This window comes from Rhinolophus sinicus, linkage group LG05 (genome assembly GCF_036562045.2).
Source record: "Rhinolophus sinicus isolate RSC01 linkage group LG05, ASM3656204v1, whole genome shotgun sequence".
NCBI classification, from domain to species: domain Eukaryota; kingdom Metazoa; phylum Chordata; class Mammalia; order Chiroptera; family Rhinolophidae; genus Rhinolophus; species Rhinolophus sinicus.
In genome coordinates, this window is record NC_133755.1 from 85004164 (window position 1) to 85026022 (window position 21859).

A 21859-nucleotide genomic window follows, 5' to 3' on the forward strand; every position below is an offset into this window, starting at 1 on the left:
TAGGGTTCTCTCTATATAGTATCATGCCATCTGAACATAATGACAGTGTTACCTCTTTTTCCCAATTTGGATGCCTTTTATTTCTCTTTCTTGTCTGACAGCTGTGGCTAGCACTTCAGCACTATATTGAATAAAAGTGGTGAAAGTGGGCATCCTTGTGTTGTTCCTGATCTTCAGGAGAATGCTTTTAGCTTTTCCTTGTTGAGTATGATGTTAGCTCCGTGTTTGTTGTATATGGCCTTTATTATGTTCAGTCATGTTCCCTCTATTCCCATTTTGCTGAGAGCTTTTATCATAAATGGATGCTGGATTTTGTCAAATGCTCTTTCTGTATTGATTGATATGATCATATTCTTTTTATCTCTCATTTTGTTTATATGATGTATCATGTTAATTGATTTGCAGATATTGAAACAACCTCACATCTCAAGAACAAATCCCACTTGATCATGGTGTATGATGTTTATACTCTATTACTGAATTGGATTTGCTAATATTTTCTTGAGGATTATTGCATCTACGAGGCCTGACAATTAAGTTCGAGAACTTGTTGCAACAATGTTGCTAGCCTTTCTTGATATCAGAGGGATTACTCCTTATGGATTTGTACAAACTGGACAAACAGTTAACCAAGATTACTATTTAGAAGTGCTGAAAAGGCAGCATGAAAACGTTAGACGACCTGAACTTTTTGCCAACAATTCATGGCTCTTGCATCACGACAATGCACCAGCTCACACGGCACTGTCTGTGAGAGAGGTTTTAGCCAGTAAATAAATAACTATATTGGAACACCCTCCCTACTGACCTGATCTGGCCCCCAATAACTTCTTTCTTTACCCAAAGATAAAGGAAATATTGAAAGGAAGACATTTTGATGACATTCAGGACATCAAGGGTAATATGATGACAGCTCTGATAGCCATTCCAGAAAAAGAGTTCCAAAATTGCTTTGAAGGGTGGGCTAGGTTCATAACTTCCCACAGGGGAGTAATTCGAAGGTGACCGTAGTGATATTCAACAATGAGATATGTAGCATATTTTTAGGATGAGTTAATGAACTTAATTGTCCAATGTCATATGTTCATCAGGGGTATTGGCCTGTACTTTTCTTTTTTGCAATGTCTTTGTCTGGTTTTGGAATCAGGGTAATGGTGGACTCATAAGATGAGCGTGGGAGCCTTCCCTCCTTTTGAATTGTTTGAAATTGTTTGAGAAGGATAAGTGTTAATTCAATGAATGTTTGGTAAAATTTACTTGTGAAGCCATCTGGCGCAGGATTTTTGCTTGTTGGGAGTTTTATGATTACTATTTGATTTCATTAGTAGCAATCAGTTGGTTCAAATTTTCTGTTTCTTCTTGATTCAGTCTTGAAAGATTTTATGTTTCTAGGAATTTATCCATTTCTTCCAGATTGTCCAATTTATTGGTGTACAATTGCTCGTGATGTTTTCTCACAATCTTTGGTATTTTTGTGGCCAGTTATCTCTCTTTCATTTCTCATTTTATTTAATTGATCTTTTGTATGTATTGTATTTTTTACTTTATTTTGCTTATTTCCACTCTTGTCATTATTATTTCCTTCCTTCTACCCACTTTGGGCTTTGTTTGCCTTTGATTTTTTAAATCTCGTTCCTGTAGGTTTAGCATTAGTTTATTTGAGATTCTTCTTGTTTCTTGAGGTAGACCTGTATTGCCATGAATTTCCCTCTTACAACTGCTTTTGCTGTGTCCCACAGATTTTGGGTCATTGTGCTTTCATTTTCATTTGTCTCAGGGTATCTTTTGATTTCTTCCTTGATCTCATTGTTGACCCCTTCATCATGTAGTAACACGTTACTTAGCATCCATGTGTTTGTGTAGTTTTCAATTTTTTTCTTGTAATTGATTTCTGGTTTCATACCATTGTGGTCATAAAAGACACTTCATATGATTTCAATCTTCTTGAATTTATTGACACTTGTTTTATGGCCTAACATGTGGTCTATCTTGTAAAATGTTTCATGTGCACTTGAAAAGAATGTATATTCTGCTGCTTTGGGGTGAAATGCTCTAAAAATATCAATTAAATCCATCTGATCTAATGTGACATTTAAGGCTATTGTTTCCTTGTTGATTTTCTGTTTTGAAAATCTGTCTATTGGTGTCAATTGGGTGTTAAATTTCCCTACTATGATTGTTTTAATATCTATTTTGTCTGATGGAAGTATTGCTATCCCAGCTTTTTTTTTTTTGTTTCCATTCACATGAAATATCTTTTTCCATCCCTTTACTTTCAGTCTGTGTATCTTTTGATCTGAAGTGTGTCTGTTGTAGATAGCATATGTATGGGTCTTGTCTTCTTATCCATTCAGCCACCCTGTGTCTTGATTGGAGCATTTAATCCATTCATATCTAAAGTGATTATTGATAGATGCATAGCTAGTGCCATTTTATTATTCATATTTCTGTTCTCTTTTTTTCTCCCCTTCTTCTTCTCAAAGAAGTCCCTTTAACATTTCTTGTAATACTGCTTTGGTGGTGATGAACTCCTTTAACTTTTTCATGACTGGGAAGCTCTTTATCTCCCTTTCAATTTTAAATGATAGCCTTGCTGGGTAGAGTAGTCTTGGTTGTAGGTCCTTGCTTTTCATCACTTTGAATATTTTGTACCAGTCCCTTCTGGCCTACAAAGCTTCTATTGAGATACAGGGGGCAGTCTTATAGGTAACTGACTGGCTTTCTCTTGCTGTTTTTAAGATTCTCTTTATGTCTTTAACCTTTGCCACTTTAATTATGATGTGTCTTGGTGTGGGCCTGTATGGGTTCATCTTGTTTGGGACTCTCTGCACTTCCTGGACTTGGAGGTCTATTTCCTTCACCAAGTTAGGGGAGTTTTCAGTCATTTCTTCTTCAAATAGGTTCTCAATCCCTTTCTTTCTCTTCTCCTTCTAGTACCTATGATGTGAATGTTGTCATGCTTGATGTTGTCCCAGAGGTCCTTTAAACGATGCTCATTTTTTAAAATTCTTTCTTTTTTCTCCTGTTCTGATTGGGTGTTTTCTGCTAGCTTGTCTTCCAAATTGCTGATTTGATCCTCTGCTTCATCTAGTCTGCTGGTGATTCCTTCTAGGCTATTCTTCATTTAAGTAAGTGTAGTCTTCATTTCTGACTTGTTCCTTTTTATGGTTTCTATGTCCTTTGTTAATGCTTCCTATTTCTTTGTTGAATTTCTCTCTAAGTGACTTGAGCATCCTTTTAACCAGTGTTTTGAACTCTGTATCTGGTTGATTGCTTGCCTCCATTTCGTTTAGTTCTTCTTCTGGAGTTCTCTCCCGTTCTTTCATTTGGGACATGTTTCTTAATCTCTTCACTTTGGCTGCCTCTATTGTCTTTGTTTCTACATATTAGATAGACATGCTACATCTCCCAGTCTTGGCAGGGTGGCCTTATGTAGTAGGAGTTCTGTGAGACCCAGTGGCACAGTCTCCCTGATCATGTGAGCTGGATGTTCCAGGAGTGTTCCCTGTGTGGGTTGTATGTGCCCTCCTGTTATAGATGAGCCTTGATGCTGTTGGCACATCAGTGGGTGGGATTGACCCTGTCTGACTGGCTGTGAGGATTGGCCATGACCACAGCGTATGAACTGCTGTGTGGGGGTTCACCTCACAGAGCAGGTTCTGGTGCCTTCCATGACCACCCTTTGGGTGTTCTGCTTGTGGGGCTAATCAGGTGGTGTTCTGTTGTGGTCTGAAGCCAGCCACTGGGTGTGTTGGTTCTGGGGCCTCTTGGGATGGAATCCAGTGCAGGCCAAGGTCAGCTGCTGCCTGTAACCACCTCAGGACTACCTGGTAGGACCTACAAATAAATCTGCAGTTGGTAACTGCCTGTGCTGGACTTAAAGGTGTGTGAGAGAAGTCACGCTGCAGACCAAAGCCCCAGCCACCAATACTGGACCTGGAGCAGCTTAACAAAGGCACAGGGCACCCTGCAGCCTGCCTCCACCTGTTGCCTCCCATACGGCTCAGGCACTGAAAGAGATATGAGCATTACAGGAAGTGGGTGTAGCAGGGTCTAATGGAGTCACCAGGGTGGGGAGAGGGTGTTCACAAGGTTAATTTGTTAATTTTGCAGATTCCGATTTGTTGCCAGTGCTGAGCCTGGGGACACTCAACGAAAGTCACAGTGTGCATCGAGGTCATCCACTGCTTACCTGGGGCATGCAGACCTTTGACAGTTTTTTACCAAAGACTGCAGAGTGGGCCAAGGCTGACTGCCTGCTGCCAAAAGAGCCTCTGGCAGTACATGAGTGGCTGGGGCGGCATCTCAGGGAGTTATCAGGGTGGGGAGAGTGGAGTTTACCAGGCTAATGTAGATTAAGATTTGGCTGTGTGGGAGGAGGTCTTAACACAGGGAAAATGGCAGGTGTTTCTCTAGCCCTTGCCCTGAAACCACACAACTCAGTTTCTCACCATATCTTTCTGTACTCCTTTCCCCAAGCCACTGTCCCTCCACTGGAGTCAAGTGTAAAAGTGCCAGCAAGTGAGTGAATCTGTGTGTTTGCCCTTTAGGAGGCCCTTTAAGAGGATATCTTTATTTTCAGCAGTCTTCCATCTTATCCAGAGTGATGGAATCCTTGCTGATTTTCACAGCCAGATGTTGTAGAGGCTCTTGTTCCTGGCACTGGTGCTCTAATGGGAAGCACAGCGTGGGGCTATGATCCCTGGCTCCTCTGGGGGGACCTCAGCAGCTGATATCCCTTCACATTCTCAACTGCCACAGACAGGTGTGAGGCCAGACCATTTCTCATCTCTACCCCCCCCCCCAACCAGTCCCAACGTGGCTTCTTTATATCTTTAATTGTAGGACTTCAGTTCAGCTAGTCTTCAGATGATTCTCCAGTTTGATTGTCCTATAATTGAGTGTAATTTTGAAGTGGTCATGGGAGGAGGCAAGCACAGCATTTACCTACTCCACCATTTTGACCAGAACTACCTCTGTGATAGCATTTTTAAGGAGGTTAGTGCTGCAGGTGACTTTGCACCTGGCTGGTGCACTCATAAAATTATGGATCTGCCAATTGGGGAGAACTATCTGATCTGGTTCGTCAGTGGGTGGTATTGACTTGGGGTTTGCGATTGTTCTAGTATATTCTGGATGCAGCTGGTGTAGGATCTTACTTCTGCACATTCCTGTGTGTATGACGAGGTATAATTTGTCTTACACCTATGTTTTCTTCTGTAAGTGGTGACCTGTTATTAGTAAGCTTTTCTAAGCTCCTCAACTATCATCATCATTACCATCATCACTGGGGTACCCAATGGCCCTGGGAAAGGAACGGAAGGGGCAGTCATATTTATCCCTATTGCACACAGAAGGTTGGTACTGCTATCCCCATTTCACACATGAGCAAGTTGAGGTTCAGAGAGAGGAAAAATGACCCAGAATCACATACTGAGGGGCAGAACCAGCCTTCAATGAGAGATTTCTGCCTGATTGCAGCGCCCACATCTTTTTCTCTGAGACATGCTGACCCAGTTCTTGGGGGCTGGGAACTAAGGACAATTGAATACAGAGGAAAGTTTCATATCTGTAGAAATTTGGATACACATACATGGGGTACCAAAAAATGTATACAAGTGGACACTTTTGTTAATGTTGCTCAAACAGTAGTTCACCATAATCAGAAGTGTCTGGACACTGATGGTAACCACTCTGAGCACCTCTTGTAATTGCAGACGTCAAACGTGACTTGCATTCATCTATTGCTATTGGTATATATCGACTATTACAATTTGAATACAGTTTTCCTTTCTTAAAATGTGTACGTATTTTTTTGGCACCCTCTGTATATATGTAGAGAGAGGGATGTAGGCTCACTTGAGTAACTCAGCTTGCAGTGGTAGAAATTCCACTTCAGGGGAACAAAATGGGTGCAACATGGCTTAATAGAAACCCTAGGGACATCACAGGTTTGTCCATTGACAGCTTGCTCTGTGGGAACCACTGATGGGAAGCAACTTCCAAAAAGTCCAATGTAGTCTTGGATGGGGGCCTCACCAGAAGTGAGGTCTGTTTGGGGGAATGTGGGGTCTGACTCTGTTCTCTATGCTCAGCCCTCTCCAGAGAAGATGACAAATTGGCATGTGATCTGAGGGGAGCAGCCAGGATGCAAGCGGGAACTGTGTCCCAAGGAAATGATCGGGAGGAAGGCAAATGTTAATTCTGAAGAAGCAAAACGTCAAGGTGGGACGAGAGAGCTGCTGCACAATTTGGGAAGCACCGACATGTGTTAAAGGAAAAAAAAAACTTGTTCTGGATGTCCCCATGGGGTTGCATTGGGGCTGGATAGAGGAAACAGCAGCTGTCAACACAGCCCAATGTGAGCAGGGATTCTGAGCCACTAGGGGTTGGACTTGCACGAAGCTGGGATGGGCTGCCTGGCATGTCCCTGAAAGTGTGTGAGTGGAGTGCTGACAGCCAGAGGAACCTGTTATAAAGGGACTGATGGGCCCTCTCAACCTGGTGTTCCTGTGGTCTGTGAATGGACATGGCAGAGGGAGAACTAGAAAGAGCCAGCAGACATCTTGGTGAGTCAGTCAGAGCAGCACCTGGGCTGGAGGGGAGGCTGGGGACAGCAGCCTGTGCTGAGACAGACTGCCAGACCTCAAACGGCTGGCCTCTGAGCTGGGCTGAGCACCTGTGTACATGCATCGCTAGCCAGTATCTAATTTAACCTCAGGCCTGATGGATTCATCTCTCTGTCCCTATTGGGACCACGTGATTCCCTCAGTTGCAATCACTAAGAAACACTGAGCACTCACCATGGACCAGGCATGGTTCAAATTAAAGGCCCTGACTCATGTCATCCTCCTAGCAATCCTGTGAGGGAGGCCTATCTTCTGCCCCCTTTACAGAGAGGTCAAGTGGCTTGTCCAAGTTCATAGAGCCAGTGAGTGAGGGCTCTGGCCTTTGAACCCTGGTGGTCCAGTACCAGCAATCACACTCTGACCTCCTGGCCTTATCCCGTCCATGAAGGAGCGCCATGAAGCACAGCAAAACTCCCTCCGTGACACTGTTGTCCCAGCCAAACACAGGGGCTGGCGATTTTCCAAACCCTTGCCAGGCCGCTGGATCTGCCACATATTCTGATTCGGGGAGCAAAGGCAGTGCCTCCCCAGGTCAGGTCCTCACCTGTCACCAGGTAAACCTTTACTCTGGGAGATGAGCGCACAGGCAGCCTGCTGGGGATTGGCTCTCTTTGGCCTACTTTCCAGTAACCTCTGCACTCACTGGGCCAGCGCTTAACTAACACTGTCACCATGTGTCCTCTGAAAAAGACTTTTGAAGTCACATGGGGCAGAAAACACATCCGGCTACAGATGTTGAAGCCACAATATCTCTCTCCCAGCCCATCCAGGATCCAAGCGCTGCTCAAACCTACTTTCTAGCTTGCATGAGTTTTGCCAGCCCCAAATCCCTGAGGCCTGGATTTGCACCATCAGAGACACATTTCTTTTCGTTCAGCATCATCCATTCCATTATACAACAAACCCTCAAGTGGAGCTCGTCTGTGCCAGACACAAACCTAGGTCAGTGAGGGAATGGGTGTTGGGGCGCTCTGCCTCCGAATCTCAACCATTTTGAGTGTGGTTTCTCTACTCAGTGACAAGGTGAAACAATTGCCAATCAGACAAAGTGCCTCAGGGCACCCAGAGGGTCCCATATCCACGTGGCTCCCTCACTTCCTTCAGCCCTCCCATGAGCATTCAGAAGTAGCAAGACAACCCTCATCACTCACTGGAAACCTATCTCTACCCCAGTTAGCCATGTGACCTCAGGGAAAGTCAGTTAATCACTGTCTCTAAAGTGGGGAGCATAATTAAGAAAGGTTACTTTCCAGGGTCATCATGAGCGCTGATTGAGGTAATATGAGAGTGCTGGGTTCAAATCTTTGCTTGACACAAATGTTCTGTCTGCGAGACCTTGGGCAAGTCACTTAACCTCTCTGAGCCTCAATATTGTCATCTGTAAAATGGAGCTAATGATAGTACTTCCCTCATAGAATTGCTATGAGGATTCGTTCATTAATACATGTAGATTACGCAAAACAGTGTTTGACATAGAGTAAGTGTTCAATATATGTTAGGTGTCATTGTAGTAATATAAATATTTTGAATTGCTATCAAACAGCCTAACTCTGAGACTTGCTTCCTGCTAAAAGCTGATTCTGCTCAATTCAGTTCAAGGTGCCACAGGATAGGGAAGACCATGCTCAGTGGCTTGGCAGGACTGGCTTACAACACTGGCTCAGCCATTTTCCAGGTGTGTGAACTTGACTCATCTGCCTGAGCCTCAGTTTCTTCATCTGTAATGTGGGGAATAATTACTCCTACTTCATAGAGTCAGTGTGCAGAAGCAAAGCACCTGTCAAGTGCTCAGTACATGGTTAAGTACTCAATAAATTATATGCAAAATAGAACCGGCGTCGTCTCTACTACTCCTTGCCGTTTGTGTAGGGAAACAAACAGGCCCCACTGGGGATTGCAGGAAAAGGGAGAGGCTGGGGAGCCAGGGCCGTATACCTCGGTTTAATGAGGCCCTTTCTTGTGCCCTGAGATCGTGCAGCTGGCGGGAGAGGTTGGCAGGCCGGTGATTCTGTGAAGAGCCAGTAATGAGCGTGCAGAGCCAGGGAAGTGGAATAGAGAAGCTTGACATGGCTTCTCCAAATTACTGCTGGGGCTCAGCAGGCAGCTGTGGTGCATCACTGATGGGGGGCAAGGAAAGGAGAGCCTCTAAAATGCGGTGATGCTGGGGGAGCCAACAGGGATGGAGACTGGAGATTAAAGAGGTGGCATTTGTTGACCACTGCAGGGAAGTAAGAATTGCATTTCTTGTTTAGACGCCAGCACCGATTTCTTCCTCTTAACACAAATGCACACTCCCTTCATCCACTCTTATCTCTGTCACGCACTTACACATAACAAACTCCTCAGGTTCACTTCATCTTATCTGCAGGGGGCTGTATTAGTCAGAAGAGGCTAATTACTGTTGCAAATGGCTGCAGATGCATAAAGGCTCAAACACAATAGAATTTGATGTCTTGTCCTCCTAAGAGTCAGGGTTGCATCCCCAGGTTAGTCAGGATGCCTTCTTCACTTGGAGACTCGGGGACCCAGTTTCCAGTACCCCTTAGGCCTTGTCATCTGCACAGTCAAGAAGAGTCACCCCACGCAGGGTCCAACGTGCAGAAGGGAAGGAGAGAGTGTGACAGACACTCCCTCTAAGGCCTGACCCAGAGGTGGTACGCCCTGCTGTCACCACGTTCCATTTGCCAGCACCTACCACTTGGACACCCCTAACTGCAAAGGAGCCTGGGGAATGTAGTCTGGAGTGAGCCCAGGGAAGGAAGTGAGTTGAGGTCCTCAGCTCTCAGGCTTTCCCCAGGGGCCCAGGTGACTTTTAGATTCTCTGCCATTCCCATTCCTAGATGCCCCAAATGCCTTCAATGGTAGCAATTCAAAAGGAACAGGCTTGGCTTGCAAGTGTCTCTGGGAGAGGTAACTTGGGGAGTCACCTCACAAGTGTCAGGGGACATGTGGAAGCCTCTGGGGGTTGGGTGAAAGAGGGGCAGAGCAGTGACTAACTTTTCCTGAGACCAGAACCTTTTCCGGATCATATATATGTGAAGTCCTAAACTCTCTGTCTCCCTCTCCCACACACACATGCTCACAAATACCCACACACTCAGTTGTCGGATGATACTTAGACACACTGCTCCACACACATTGTGTCACACACATGCACTTACACTCCTGCGTTCGCACACCCCAAACACTTATCTGCATGCACATCCATAAAGCTTGTCAGGAATCCATGTGGTGAGCCTCAAGGATATGGAAAAATGTCTCTGTGACCTAGCACTTCTACTTCTGGGTATTTATCCAAAAATATCCAAAATGCTAATTTGAAAAGATAACGTGTTTCCCCGAAAATAAGAACTACCCCGAAAATAAGCCCCAGTTAAGATCATCAGCCAGACGGACGCATTTAGTACGTTATGACGATGTTCTAGAAGATGACATGACTGTATTTGAATAAATGTAAATTGTTGTACATGAAAAAATAAGACATGCCCTGAAAACATGCCCTAGTGCGTCTTTTGGAGGAAAAATTAATATAAGTCGCAGTCTTATTTTCGGGGAGATACAGTATAAGACCCGGTCTTATTTTCAGGGAAACACGGTATATGCTCCCTTGTATTCACTGCAGCACTATTTACAATAGCCAAGATATAGAAGCAACAGAAATGCCCATCAATAGACAATTAGGTAAAGAAGATGTGGTCCATATATACAATGGAATATTAAACAATAAAAAAGAATGAAATCTTCCCATTTCTGACAACATGGATAAACCCACCCAGAGGGTATTATGTTAAGGGAAATAAGTCAGACTGAGAAAGACAAATACCATATGATCTCAGTTATATGTAGAATCTAAAAAAGAAAATAAATGAACAAACAAAACAGAAACAGACTCATAGATACAGAGAACAAACTAATGGCAGCCAGAGGGGAAGGGGGTTGGGGGATGGGTGAAAAAGGTAAAGGGATTAAGAAGAACAAATTGGTAGTTACAAAATAGTCGTGGGGATGTAAAGTACAGCATAGAGAATATAGCCATTAACGTTGTAACACCTATGTATAGTGCCAGGTGGGTACCAGACTAATTAGGGGGATCACTGCATAAATTATATGAATGTCTAGCCACTATGCTGTACACCTGAAACTAATATAAAACAATACTGAATATCAACTGTAACTGAAAAAAAACACACACATAAAATAAAAATATCCACCACAATTCCAAAAAAATAAATAAATAAAAAGAAAAATGCTTCTCTGAAGAAATCTCACACCAGTCAGTGTCTGAGAGTCACCATTAGCCATCCATCAAATTTAAATAAGACTCTCTTACATTTGTATAGGCCTTAACATTTAACAAAGAACTCTTTCATTCACTGCTCAACCACAGGGTAAATATGCACTCAGCAGTGACTCTAGGCCAGATATCATGAATGGCAGGGGAGATCCAAAGATGAATAAGACATAGCCTGTGGCCTCATGGGAAACACAGGCATAAACACGGAAGGGCTCCAACGGAGCAATGTATGGAAGGCTGTGGGAAAAGAGAGCCGGAACAGCTCTGGGTGGGGTTAGAGATGACATTTAAGTCAGGCCTTGAAGGATGAGGTCACCAGGTGCAGAAAGAGATAAGCGGTTTCCGGGAAAAGGGGCTGCTACATGCAAAGGCTTCAAGGTGGTTAATTTGGGGAATGATGAGTGATTCAGAGAGAATGTCAAAACGCTTCCTAAGGCTGGAGGTCCACTAGATAAGGCCAAGATGTGCTGCTGACAGGCAGTAATGATAGTCTTTTCCCAAAGTGCAAGAAAAAATGATAAGTTAATAGGTAGAATATTCTTGTCATGTAAAGATTATCTCCTTGTGTCACTCAGGATGCAGTCAGGGAAAAAAAAAGAACACTCTCAATCTAAGAGGGAATTCAGTATAGGGATTGGATTATATGGGTGATGGAATTACTGAGGGGTCAATCAGATAGACAGTGAGGCATAATGGAGATTAGCTAGTCAGAAGCCTCTACCACCCAGCCACCCATGTCCAAGGATGGAGGAACATGGAAGAGATGGGATGACCAGAGCCTAAGATCGAAATCTATCTGGCAGGAGCTAGAACCCTGGAAACTGGGATCACAGAGAAGGCTCAGGAGCTGTAGAGACACCACTTGAAGCAGAGAAAGAGGAAGAAATACTGGCTTCTCCCTTTCTCCCACCCTCCATTCTTGCTCCAATGCTTCTATTGGCCAACTCTACTTGGAAGCCCGGGGGCACAGGAGTCTGGGAATAGGAAAGGGAACCTGGGAAATGTAGTTCCTAATCAGGCAGAGTGGGCAGGTGAAAGGGAAGACAGATCTGAGAGCAAATAGTATAATAACTAGTATGCTCCTGTAATTTCTTCTTAAAACCTCTGGTATCAGCTGTAGATATCATCTGTCAATGTGTTTGCTAGTGTTAAACTAATGAAAAAATGCCAGATGAATATTAATAGGAAAAAAGAAAAACAACTCAGAAGCAGCCTTTTATGCTTGTGTTGTTTTTCCTGGGTAAGAGCTTGGGTTGCAGTTTTATATTGTGTTTTAATTAAATTGAACACATTGGAGCAACTAAACTTAAAATAGTAATTCAAGTTTTCTGCTAGCAAAGATATCACTACTTTATGTGATGGAAGGAAATCTGTCATAATTTCACCAAAAGGGCTGTGACTGATGGTTGTGCCAGATATTGTCTTTTGCCTCTCCAGACCCTCTCTCCCCTGCACCCTGCTGTGTGCCCTGGAAGGCTGACCAGCATGCACCCATGAACTCTGGCTTTTGGTTGGATTCAGCCATGGGGAGCAGTAGCAGAAGAGTGGGAGGAGAAAAGAGAATATGATCAAGGTATTTACTTGTCTGGTTCCCATGCTGTAAGGTTGCCTCTGGCTGCCTCTGTCCCACATCCAAATTTTCTAGACTAATGTGTCTCAATGGGGGGTGATTTTGCACCCAGAGAATATCTGGCAATTTCTGGAGACATCTTTTGTAGCGACAACTGGAGATGCTACTGGCATCAAACAGGTCGGGGCCAGGGAGGGCGCTAAACATTCTACACTACACAGGACAGCCGCCTCAAAACAAGGAATTATCCAGCAATGTATTAATTGTGCTAAAGCTGAGAAACTCTGCTCCAGGTCAGTGCTTCTCAAGCCATTCATAGTGAAGGACTAGAGCTGTTTCCCTCCAATGTGTTGCAGACTAATGCTTTTGTAAGGATATAACAGAAATAAGTTATCAGAAAAAACGGTCATGCACTTGGATGTCACAACCAATGCCAAATTGCTATAAAACTTTCTTAATGCTTTCTCTCAATTTCTGTACCATCTGATCATGGATGAGGAACAAACAACTCATGGACCAGCACCCAGCTGTGGGCTCTCTTCTGAGTAGTGCAGACCGGCACGATTCTCTATCCTCCCGAGGTCTGGTGACCTCCCTTGTGTGCTCAGGCCTAGAGAGGGGAACAGCTCGGTTGCTACTATGCCTGGGTTATTGCACATTCTTCTGTGGTCCTCCATTCCCCTATCCACTCCTTTGAAATGAGTTCTTGTGTAAGTAAAGTCTCTAATTATCCCTCTGTGAGTGTGCCTTCTGATCCTGAAGAGCCTGACTGATTCCTAAGTGCTTTCCTAAGAATGTGCTCAAAGTTAGAGGGTGTGTGGGTGGAAGGACAAGAATGTGATGGGAAGCCTGGTCTGGGAACTCAGCTCAGGAGCTCGGGCTGTGCCTTGTCGTTCATAGCCAGCTGTTGAAGAGTGTTTCAGTGGGCAAGGGGCACGGCCGGAGTCATGCTTCAGATGCACCTGTCTGGAGGTGCCGCTGCTGGGCACAGCCAGAGACAGGGAGGCTTATTTGGAGGCTGCTGCATTCATCCAGGCAAAAGACGGCAAGGCCTAAGCAAAAGTGTGAGTGTGGAGATGGACAGCAGGGCGACAGCCAGGGGGCACTACCAGCCAGTGCTGGTGGGATGTGGGTAGGCATGAAGGGAGATCCAGGCTCCCTAAACCTGATGGCTGGTCATGCTGGAGAGTATGAGGGGCCACACAAGGCCACGTGGGTGGGAGATGAGCTTGGTTCTGTCCGTAGAGTTTGAATAGTGCCCACTACACATGACGTTCTCATGCAGGTTGTCCTTTCTCCTGCCTGGAGCAGCAAGTGGTCTTGCTTGTGACTGACAGTGTGGGCTCTGAATCCCACTGGATCCGTGTCACACACACACAGACACATGCACACACCACACACACCACACACACACACACACACACACCACACACACACACACACACACTCACACACACCACACACACCACACACACCACACACACCACACACACACACACCACACACACCACACACACACACACACCACACACACACCACACACACACACACACACACACACCACACACACACCACACACACACACCACACACACACACACACACACCACACACACACACACCACACACACACACACCACACACACACCACACACCACACACACCACACACACACCACACACACACACCACACACACCACACACCACACACACCACACACACACACACACACCACACACCACACACACACCACACACACCACACACACACATCACACACACCACACACCACACACACACATCAAATACACACCACACACACACACACACCACACACACACCACACACACCACACACACACACACCACACACACACACCCCACACACACCACACACACACACCACACACACCACACACACACACACACACACACACACACAGCAGAAGAGCCAGGAGCTTCTTTCCTCGGACAGGCCAGCTCTGTGCGAGGTTTCCCCTATTACACCCGTGTTTGCAGCACAGCCTAACTGTGGCTTCATCGCATCGTGTTCTTCCCTGACTGGAGAAGCAGGGGGCAGAGAAAGAGGCCACGCAAGGTCCTGCAGGAAGTTGCCTGCGGAGGGCAGAAAAGCAGGGCAATGCCAGTGCGGCCCAGTGGTCATGAGGGGAGCCTCTGGGGCCAAACTGCCTGGTTTGGATGCCAGCTCTGCCACTTCCAGCTGGCTGCCCTTGCACAGGCAGCTTAACCTTTCTGTGCCTCAGGTTCTGATCTGTAAAATGGAGACGACAATAATAGTAACCACCTCCCCAGCAATTGTTGGAGGGTTAATGAGTATGAATTCTCTTAAATACCTTGGAACAGTGCCTGGCACAGAGTAAGCCCTCAATTTTAGCTGCTCTTCATCATCATCATCATTATTATTATTATCATCAGTAGTAGTAGTAGTAGTAGCAGTATAGCAGTAGGGCCTGGTTCCCAGTAGAAGACGGCTTAAACATTGAGGTAATTTCTGGGCCCATGGCCCACCTCCTGTGTCCTAGGATTCTTGTGAACATTAAATGCAATATGGAATGTGAAAACCCTTGTCACATACCAGGTGTTCAATAAACAAGCCGGCCCACTCCATCCTCCAACGGACCTGCTCTTACGCTGCTCATGCCTCGGCAAGGGGGCAAGAGCAGTGCTTCAGAGTGGACAGGAGCGGGGCTGCCTGGGTATGAATGCCAGCTCTGCCAGGTACGTTTGCATCATACCTCTGCAGTCTGTTTAACTAGCTGCAGAAGGACGGTCATACTAGTGGCTGCCTCTGAAAGATGTGGTAGGACCAAGTGAGGTGATAGACGTAAGGCACCTAACACAGAGCCTGGCACACAGCTGCCACTTGCTAAGCGTTTGCTCTTCCTATTGGCACTACTACAGGTGTGGTAGCCACATGACCCTGAGGCGGGAGGAAGTGGGCCCCATAGCCCAGTGATGGCCTCACAGGCTAGAGACCCTGCTGGTAGAGGAGTGTGAGCCACGGGGGCTCTGAGGGTCCTTCCAGGGAAGGAGAGGGCTGACAGGACACAGGGATTTTCACTGAGGTGAGGAAAAATACCCCCATGTTTGTCATGTGGCAAGGAACAAGCCCAGACTATGGACCTAGAAGCTAGTGTTCAAGTCCCAACTGCCCCATCCTAGCAGTTCCAGCTGTGTGACCTTAGACAAATCACTTGGCCTCTCTGTGTCTTGGCCATGCCACTTCTGTGACATGACAGCAGTAATCCCTGCTCTCACAGGATCGCCATGATGCCCAGGTGCTGACCTGCAGGCCCTTACTGGATCCAGCTCTTCCCCGCCCGCTCTACCTGCTTCTTGCGCCCCAAGCACTGTAGTTTTGGGGTTGGGCTGAGGCAGGGGATGAAGTTCCCTCCACTGTGGCTTCCCCAGCAGCAGAGCACTGAGATGGTGAGGAGGGAGGTAGCAACTGCCAGGCTGTTCGCTGACGGGATGTCAATACCTCCCTGTCAACTCCACAACTCCACGTGGACCTCCCAGCTGGAAGTTCTTAGCCTCTGGTATTTCATATTTGAGATCTCAATTAAGCAGCCCGGCTCTGGGTTTGAGGGGTTGACGAGTGCTGATGGAGCCCTTGAGTAGTAGTGGGTAGGAGAACAGACGGCTCTTTGGGAGTAGGGAGCTATGGGGAAGGCTGCAGAGAGGGATGTGGCACCTTCAGGCTGAGGTGAATATTTCTGCAGAACTGTTTATGGGGTGACACAGCACAAGGCCTGATACCTGGACAAAGGCCTCACAGATCAGGGTTGGGGTCCAGGCTCCCTGAAAGTCCAGGCACGAGACGCCTAAGCTATAGTGGACCAGCCCCAGTATGGGGAGACTGCTGCCTCATCAGACCCTCCCGCAAGGTGGAGGGACCTGGCAAGGCCTCCCCAACCAGAGAAAGTCTTTCCAAGGCCTGGCCTGCTATGGATGCACCTGGCCTGCAATGGCTATGACAGGAATTGTCCTTTCCTCTGGGAAGCAGGATCGCTCTCTAGTCTTTAACATTGTACCCCCTGCCCCCAGTTTGCCCAGTAAACATTCTGTCTCCTAAGCGTGAGAAAGCCATCTCGAGATGACGACAGCATTAGCTTCTAAGGGCAGGACCTTGTCTGTGACTCAGGACAGCGCCAGCCCAGAGAGGAGGCTCCATCCATGTTGATGAGTCTCCAAGGACAGGACAACTGGGGCACCAAGCATTGGGGTGGGCCGGAACGGGACCAGGGCTGACCTGCCTCTCACCCCCCACTTCCAGAGACGAGGGAACAGTTGCAGCAGACACGGCAGGCGTGGGGATGGGGAAGGCCCTGGTTTAACTTCTGCTTCTTTGACCTTTAACCTCTCTGCCTCTCCTTGTTTCTCCCTCTGCCCCTCCTTATGTTTCCTCTCTCATCTCTGCTGAGTCTCTCTCCTTTCTTCTCTGTACCTCCATCTCTAAACTACTTTCCACTATCTCTACTTTCAACTCTCCCCTTTCTCATTCTCTTCATCGCCATACTCATCGTGTCTTTATTTCCACCTCTTCTGGGTGGTTTTCCCACACTCGATCACCAATGTCTCTTTCTCTGTGTACATCTCTCTCTGACACTTCCACCTGTGAATCTTCCTCACTTCCCTTTTCACTCCAACCTGTCTTTCTCTGTTCTCACCTGGGTCCCTCTCCTCACATCTCTCTGATTGGTGCCATGTTCCTGTCACCTGCCTGTCCTTTCTCCTCCTCTCGCTCCTCCCCCTCCTCTCTGTGCCTCCATCTCTCCCCTTCCCTGTCTCTCCTGCTCTGCCTCACTTTCTCTGTGTCCCTGTGTCGGTCGGTCTGTCTCTCCCCCTCCCTCTCCGACGCTCCTGTGCCTGTCACTCTCTGTGTCTGCCTCTCTCCCCATCACCCTGCGGTCCCCGCCCCCCTGTGTCTACCCGACCCACCCCAGGATGATCCCTGCTTCCAACAAGGCCTTTGTGGTCAACAACCTGGTGTCGGGGACGGGCTACGACCTGTGCGTGCTGGCCATGTGGGACGACACCGCCACGACGCTCACAGCCACCAACATCGTGGGCTGCGCCCAGTTCTTCACCAAGGCTGACTCCCCGCACTGCCGGTCGATGCACAGCCAGATCCTGGGTGGCACCATGATCCTCGTCATCGGCGGCATCATTGTGGCCACGCTGCTGGTCTTCATCGTGATCCTCCTGGTGCGTTACAAGGTCTGCAACCACGAGGCCCCCGGCAAGATGGCCGCCGCCACAGTCAGCGACGTGCACTCGCAGACCAACGGGGCCCCGCTGCCTACTTTGGGCAGTGGGCCCAGTGGGGCCCCTGCGCCGGGGCCACCCAAGGTCGTGGTGCGCAATGAGCTGGTTGAGTTCAGTGCCAGCCTGGCCCGAGGCAGTGACTCCTCTTCCTCCAGCTCCCTGGGCAGTGGGGAGGCCTCAGCACTGGGACGTGGGGGCCCCTGGAGGCTCCCGCCCCCTGCCCCGCGCCCCAAGCCCAACATTGACCGCCTGATGGGGGCTTTTGCCTCCCTGGACCTCAAGAGTCAAAGAAAGGAGGAGCTGCTGGACTCCAGGACTCCAGGCGGGAGAGGGTCTGGGACACCGGCCAGGGACCACCACTCAGACCGAGAGCCATTGCTGGGACCGCCTGCAGCCCGGGCCAGGAGCTTGCTCCCTTTGCCCCTGGAAGGCAAGGCCAAACGCAGCCATTCCTTCGACATGGGGGACTTTGCCGCTGCAGCTACGGCAGCTAGCGGGGTCGCCCCAGGCGGCTACAGCCCCCCTCGGAGGGTCTCGAACATCTGGACAAAGCGTAGCCTTTCTGTCAATGGCATGCTCTTGCCCTTTGAGGAGAGTGACCTCATGGGGGCCCGGGGGACTTTTGGCAGCTCCGAGTGGGTGATGGAGAGCACAGTGTAGGTTTGGGGGTGGGTGTCCTCCTCCCTCCTACCCTTGCAGGGTGCACAAAGGGGAAAGAGTCTCTACTGGCAAGTCTTTGTGGGGTTTCCATGGTGATGTTTACATCCAGGGACAGTTCTGTCTCCCTGTCAATGGCCTCCTCCCCCCCACCCACCCACCCACACCACCTTCCCAGGCCTGGCCCCACCACCCAGCCAGGGTGTGCTCAGGGAAAGCGGACTCAATCGATAGCTAAGTGTCGGACTGAGCCCTGAGTGTTTGGAAAGGCAGGACGACCGCCTTTCTAATCACAAATGCAGCGTATAAGCAAGCAGCTTTGGATTGCTTATGGTTCCAGTGTTGTTTTTATTTCTTAATTTATTTCTTCCACTTCCCAGACTCCTCCTCTTCATTCACACAGATAATAGAGAGTTTGCGCTACATATGACAGCAGATTCCCAGCAGTCCTGGCAGTGGGTGATTATTGCCAATTGACAAGACAAGGGGGTGGTTCCTCACTTGTTTGGGGGAAGACCGTGGTGTCCCCTGTCCTGACCTCTCATTATTACCAACAATCCCCACACTTGGGAGGGTTGAGTGACACTCCCACCTCATACCTGACCCAGCTCCCTTTGCTTCTCAAACATGACTCCCCACACCTATCATAGCAGCTGAAACCAGAAGAGTAACTTTCAGGACTCCTTACGTGTGGGAGAGGGAGAAGGGCTTTCTGAGGCATCAGGACAGAGGGATGTTAATTCTTGGAGTTGCTTTGGGGTTTTTGCCTCTTTGGGGGAAGCTGGGATAAAAAGTCCCCAAGAGCGTGTGGTAGACCAGGGGACATCTCGTAAGGAAAGCAGAGCAGGGTGGCAGAAGGAGCACGAGACTTAGCATCCAAAGCCCCGAGCTTGGTTTCTAGCGCCACCACCGAATAAACCAGCTGAACACATTTGGGCGAGACGCTTTTCTCTCTTGGACCTCAGTTTCCTAATTCCCAAAATACTGGGATTGCACCAGGTCTCCAATCCCATTCCAGTTCTAAGGACTAATGAATTCTCATGATTCTAAATGTGACGGTTTCTAGCTCAGCGGCACCAGTAGCAACAGGCTGGTAGAGCGGTCCCTATCCTCCCTACTGGACATCGAGGGAGCATTCTAGAGGGCTTGGAGGGGAAAGCTGAATCTTTTCAGTCTCAGAGTTTTAAAGTTTGTGATCATCTCACCCTTCACCCTCTCTCCCCTCCCCCACCCCAGAGTATGAGGGACTTGCCCAAGGTCACACCGTGAGTTAGTGACCAAGTCAGGGCAAGGGCCAAAGCTGCTAACTTCCTGGGGGTGGCCGTTGAGGTCTGTTACCCTGTCTTCACTCTGACAAGGGCATTTCTGTGCCCAAAGTCTGTCCCTTGTTTGTTCCTGAAGAAGCTGGCTCAAGGTGGGATATGGGGGATGCCTTCCATGGATGCCATCCAAGGGGAGGATCCATCCATGGAAATGACAGGATGGCGATGGGAGGAGCACATGGGCTCACTTCCGTCTATGGATTAACCCCCACACTCCCAGGGAATGTCAAAAGGGGACAGCAGAGATGTGGCCAGGGAGAAACTGCTTTAGAAGCATCTGAAAGGACTTTCCTCTGCAACTCTGTCTCTCTGGATGTCTGTCTGTTCCAGGTCGGTCATTGTCAACACACTACCTCTCCCGCAGTCTCTCCAGCTCATTCTTTCCCCTCCCAAGCCTCTGCCATAGATTTCTAGCTTCTCTCTTTTGTCCTCTTCCCTCCTTTTTTTCACTTGCCAACCACACAGCATACAGGTGAGTCTGTCTTGGACTGAAAAGTTCTGATGGGCTGAGACCTGGAGCTGAGCTGGTGGCCTCAACCCCTCCCAGAATGCATAAGGGGAGGGTGGGAAACTGTCTATGCAGGACTGCCTTCTGGCTCCAGCCCAGGAGTCGCCAAATCCCATGCCTTCGTCCTTCTTCCCACCCCCTCCTTTCTTTTTCTCCCCCCTCACCTTCCTTCTACCTCCTGTCCTCATTCTTTTTCTTCCTGTGACTCTCTGTCTTCCCCAGTCCCTTTCTGGTCCTGACAAGGTCATTAACAGACCAGGCCCTTTTCTTCCTGAGACCACAAATTTTCCTGGCCAATCCCAGTGCCATAGCAGATGCCTTCTCCAGTCACGGTGGCACCAACAGAACAAACTCACTTGGAAGAAAATCTCTCATGCCCTCCCTCTTTCCCCACCCCCTCTTTCTCTCCTCTCCTTTTTCTCTCTGTTCCTTTCTCACTCAGCCTTTCTAAATGTAGCCATTGAGGAAGTGACCCCAAATGCCACCTTTGCTTTTGCCTTTGGTTTCAGACACCCAGAGGGAAAGCGGCGGCCATCTGAAGGGGAGGGACCAACTATCTATTCTCATCAGGAGCTCTGAGCTCTGTCGTGACATGATACTCGTATGTACTTGCGCTTGTGTTTGTCATGTTTCTGACTTGGAGTTTTGGAAAGCAACATCCCTGTGGTCAGAATATAAACGCCAATCTTCTTTGCTAAAAAAAAAAAGTGTACAGTAAAATGTACAGTTTTAAAAACAACAACCAACCACACTTCTTGGGAGAGAGAAAAAAAAAAAGAACATTCTCGTGTCTGTGAATGTCTGCTGTTCATTTCTCTGGAATCTCTGCGGTCTTCTAAAGGTAGCTTTAAAGTGGCATTTTCCTTTATACCTGTGTTTGTTACTGCCTGGTGGGAGCCTGCTTCCTGCCAAGTTCATGTATAAGATGGAAGCCTTCTGAAATAAGAGGATGAGGCCATCCTCCTGGAGTAAGGAGCAGTAGAGAGATCTGGAGTGAAACTCCAGGAAAAACTCCAGCTACCCCAACTGTCCCCCTGATGACTGGTTTCTCTCATATACCGCCCTTGCCTCCTCTTTCCTGGACTGTGGCCACCACCACACTTAGCCACTAGGGGTGTACAGTACCTTCCACCCATTTTGGTGGAGCCCTGGATGGCACTTTTTCAAAACCTTTTACTGGGGAACGAGGACAACAACTAAAGCACAAACCCAACGCATAGAAACAAGTGAGCTTCTGAAACACAGCTTCCCAACCCCATATTCATCTAATGCCTCGATCGGCGCTGTCCAATAGGACTTCCTATTGGAATCAAGTGTGAGCCACGGTGTCATTTTAATTTTTCCAATAGCCGCATTAAATCAAGTTTAAAGAAGCAGGTGAAATTAGTTTTGATGATATATTTTATTTAACAGAATATAACCAAAATATTACCATTTCAATATGTAGTCACTATAAAATTATTAATAAGACATTTAACTTTTTTTCTTTTTTGGACAAAGTTTTGGAAATCTGGTGTGTTTTACACTCACAGCACATCTCAGTTCAGACCAGCCACCTTCCAAAATGAGTAGTAAATTGTTCCCCACAGTCTG

The 21859-nt window shown here is 47.6% G+C and overlaps 1 protein-coding gene across 1 annotated transcript in view; it reads left to right on the forward strand.

Moving 5' to 3' along the window:
- The window catches only part of LRFN2 (leucine rich repeat and fibronectin type III domain containing 2), a 187008-nt gene extending 167630 nt beyond the window's left edge, over positions 1–19378 (forward strand). Inside the window, exon 3 of the mRNA XM_019751559.2 lies at positions 17458–19378. Coding sequence (XP_019607118.2) covers positions 17458–18439 — 982 coding nt within the window. The 3' untranslated portion in view covers positions 18440–19378. The remainder of the gene's footprint in view (positions 1–17457) is intronic.
- Positions 19379–21859: the final 2481 nt, after the last annotated feature.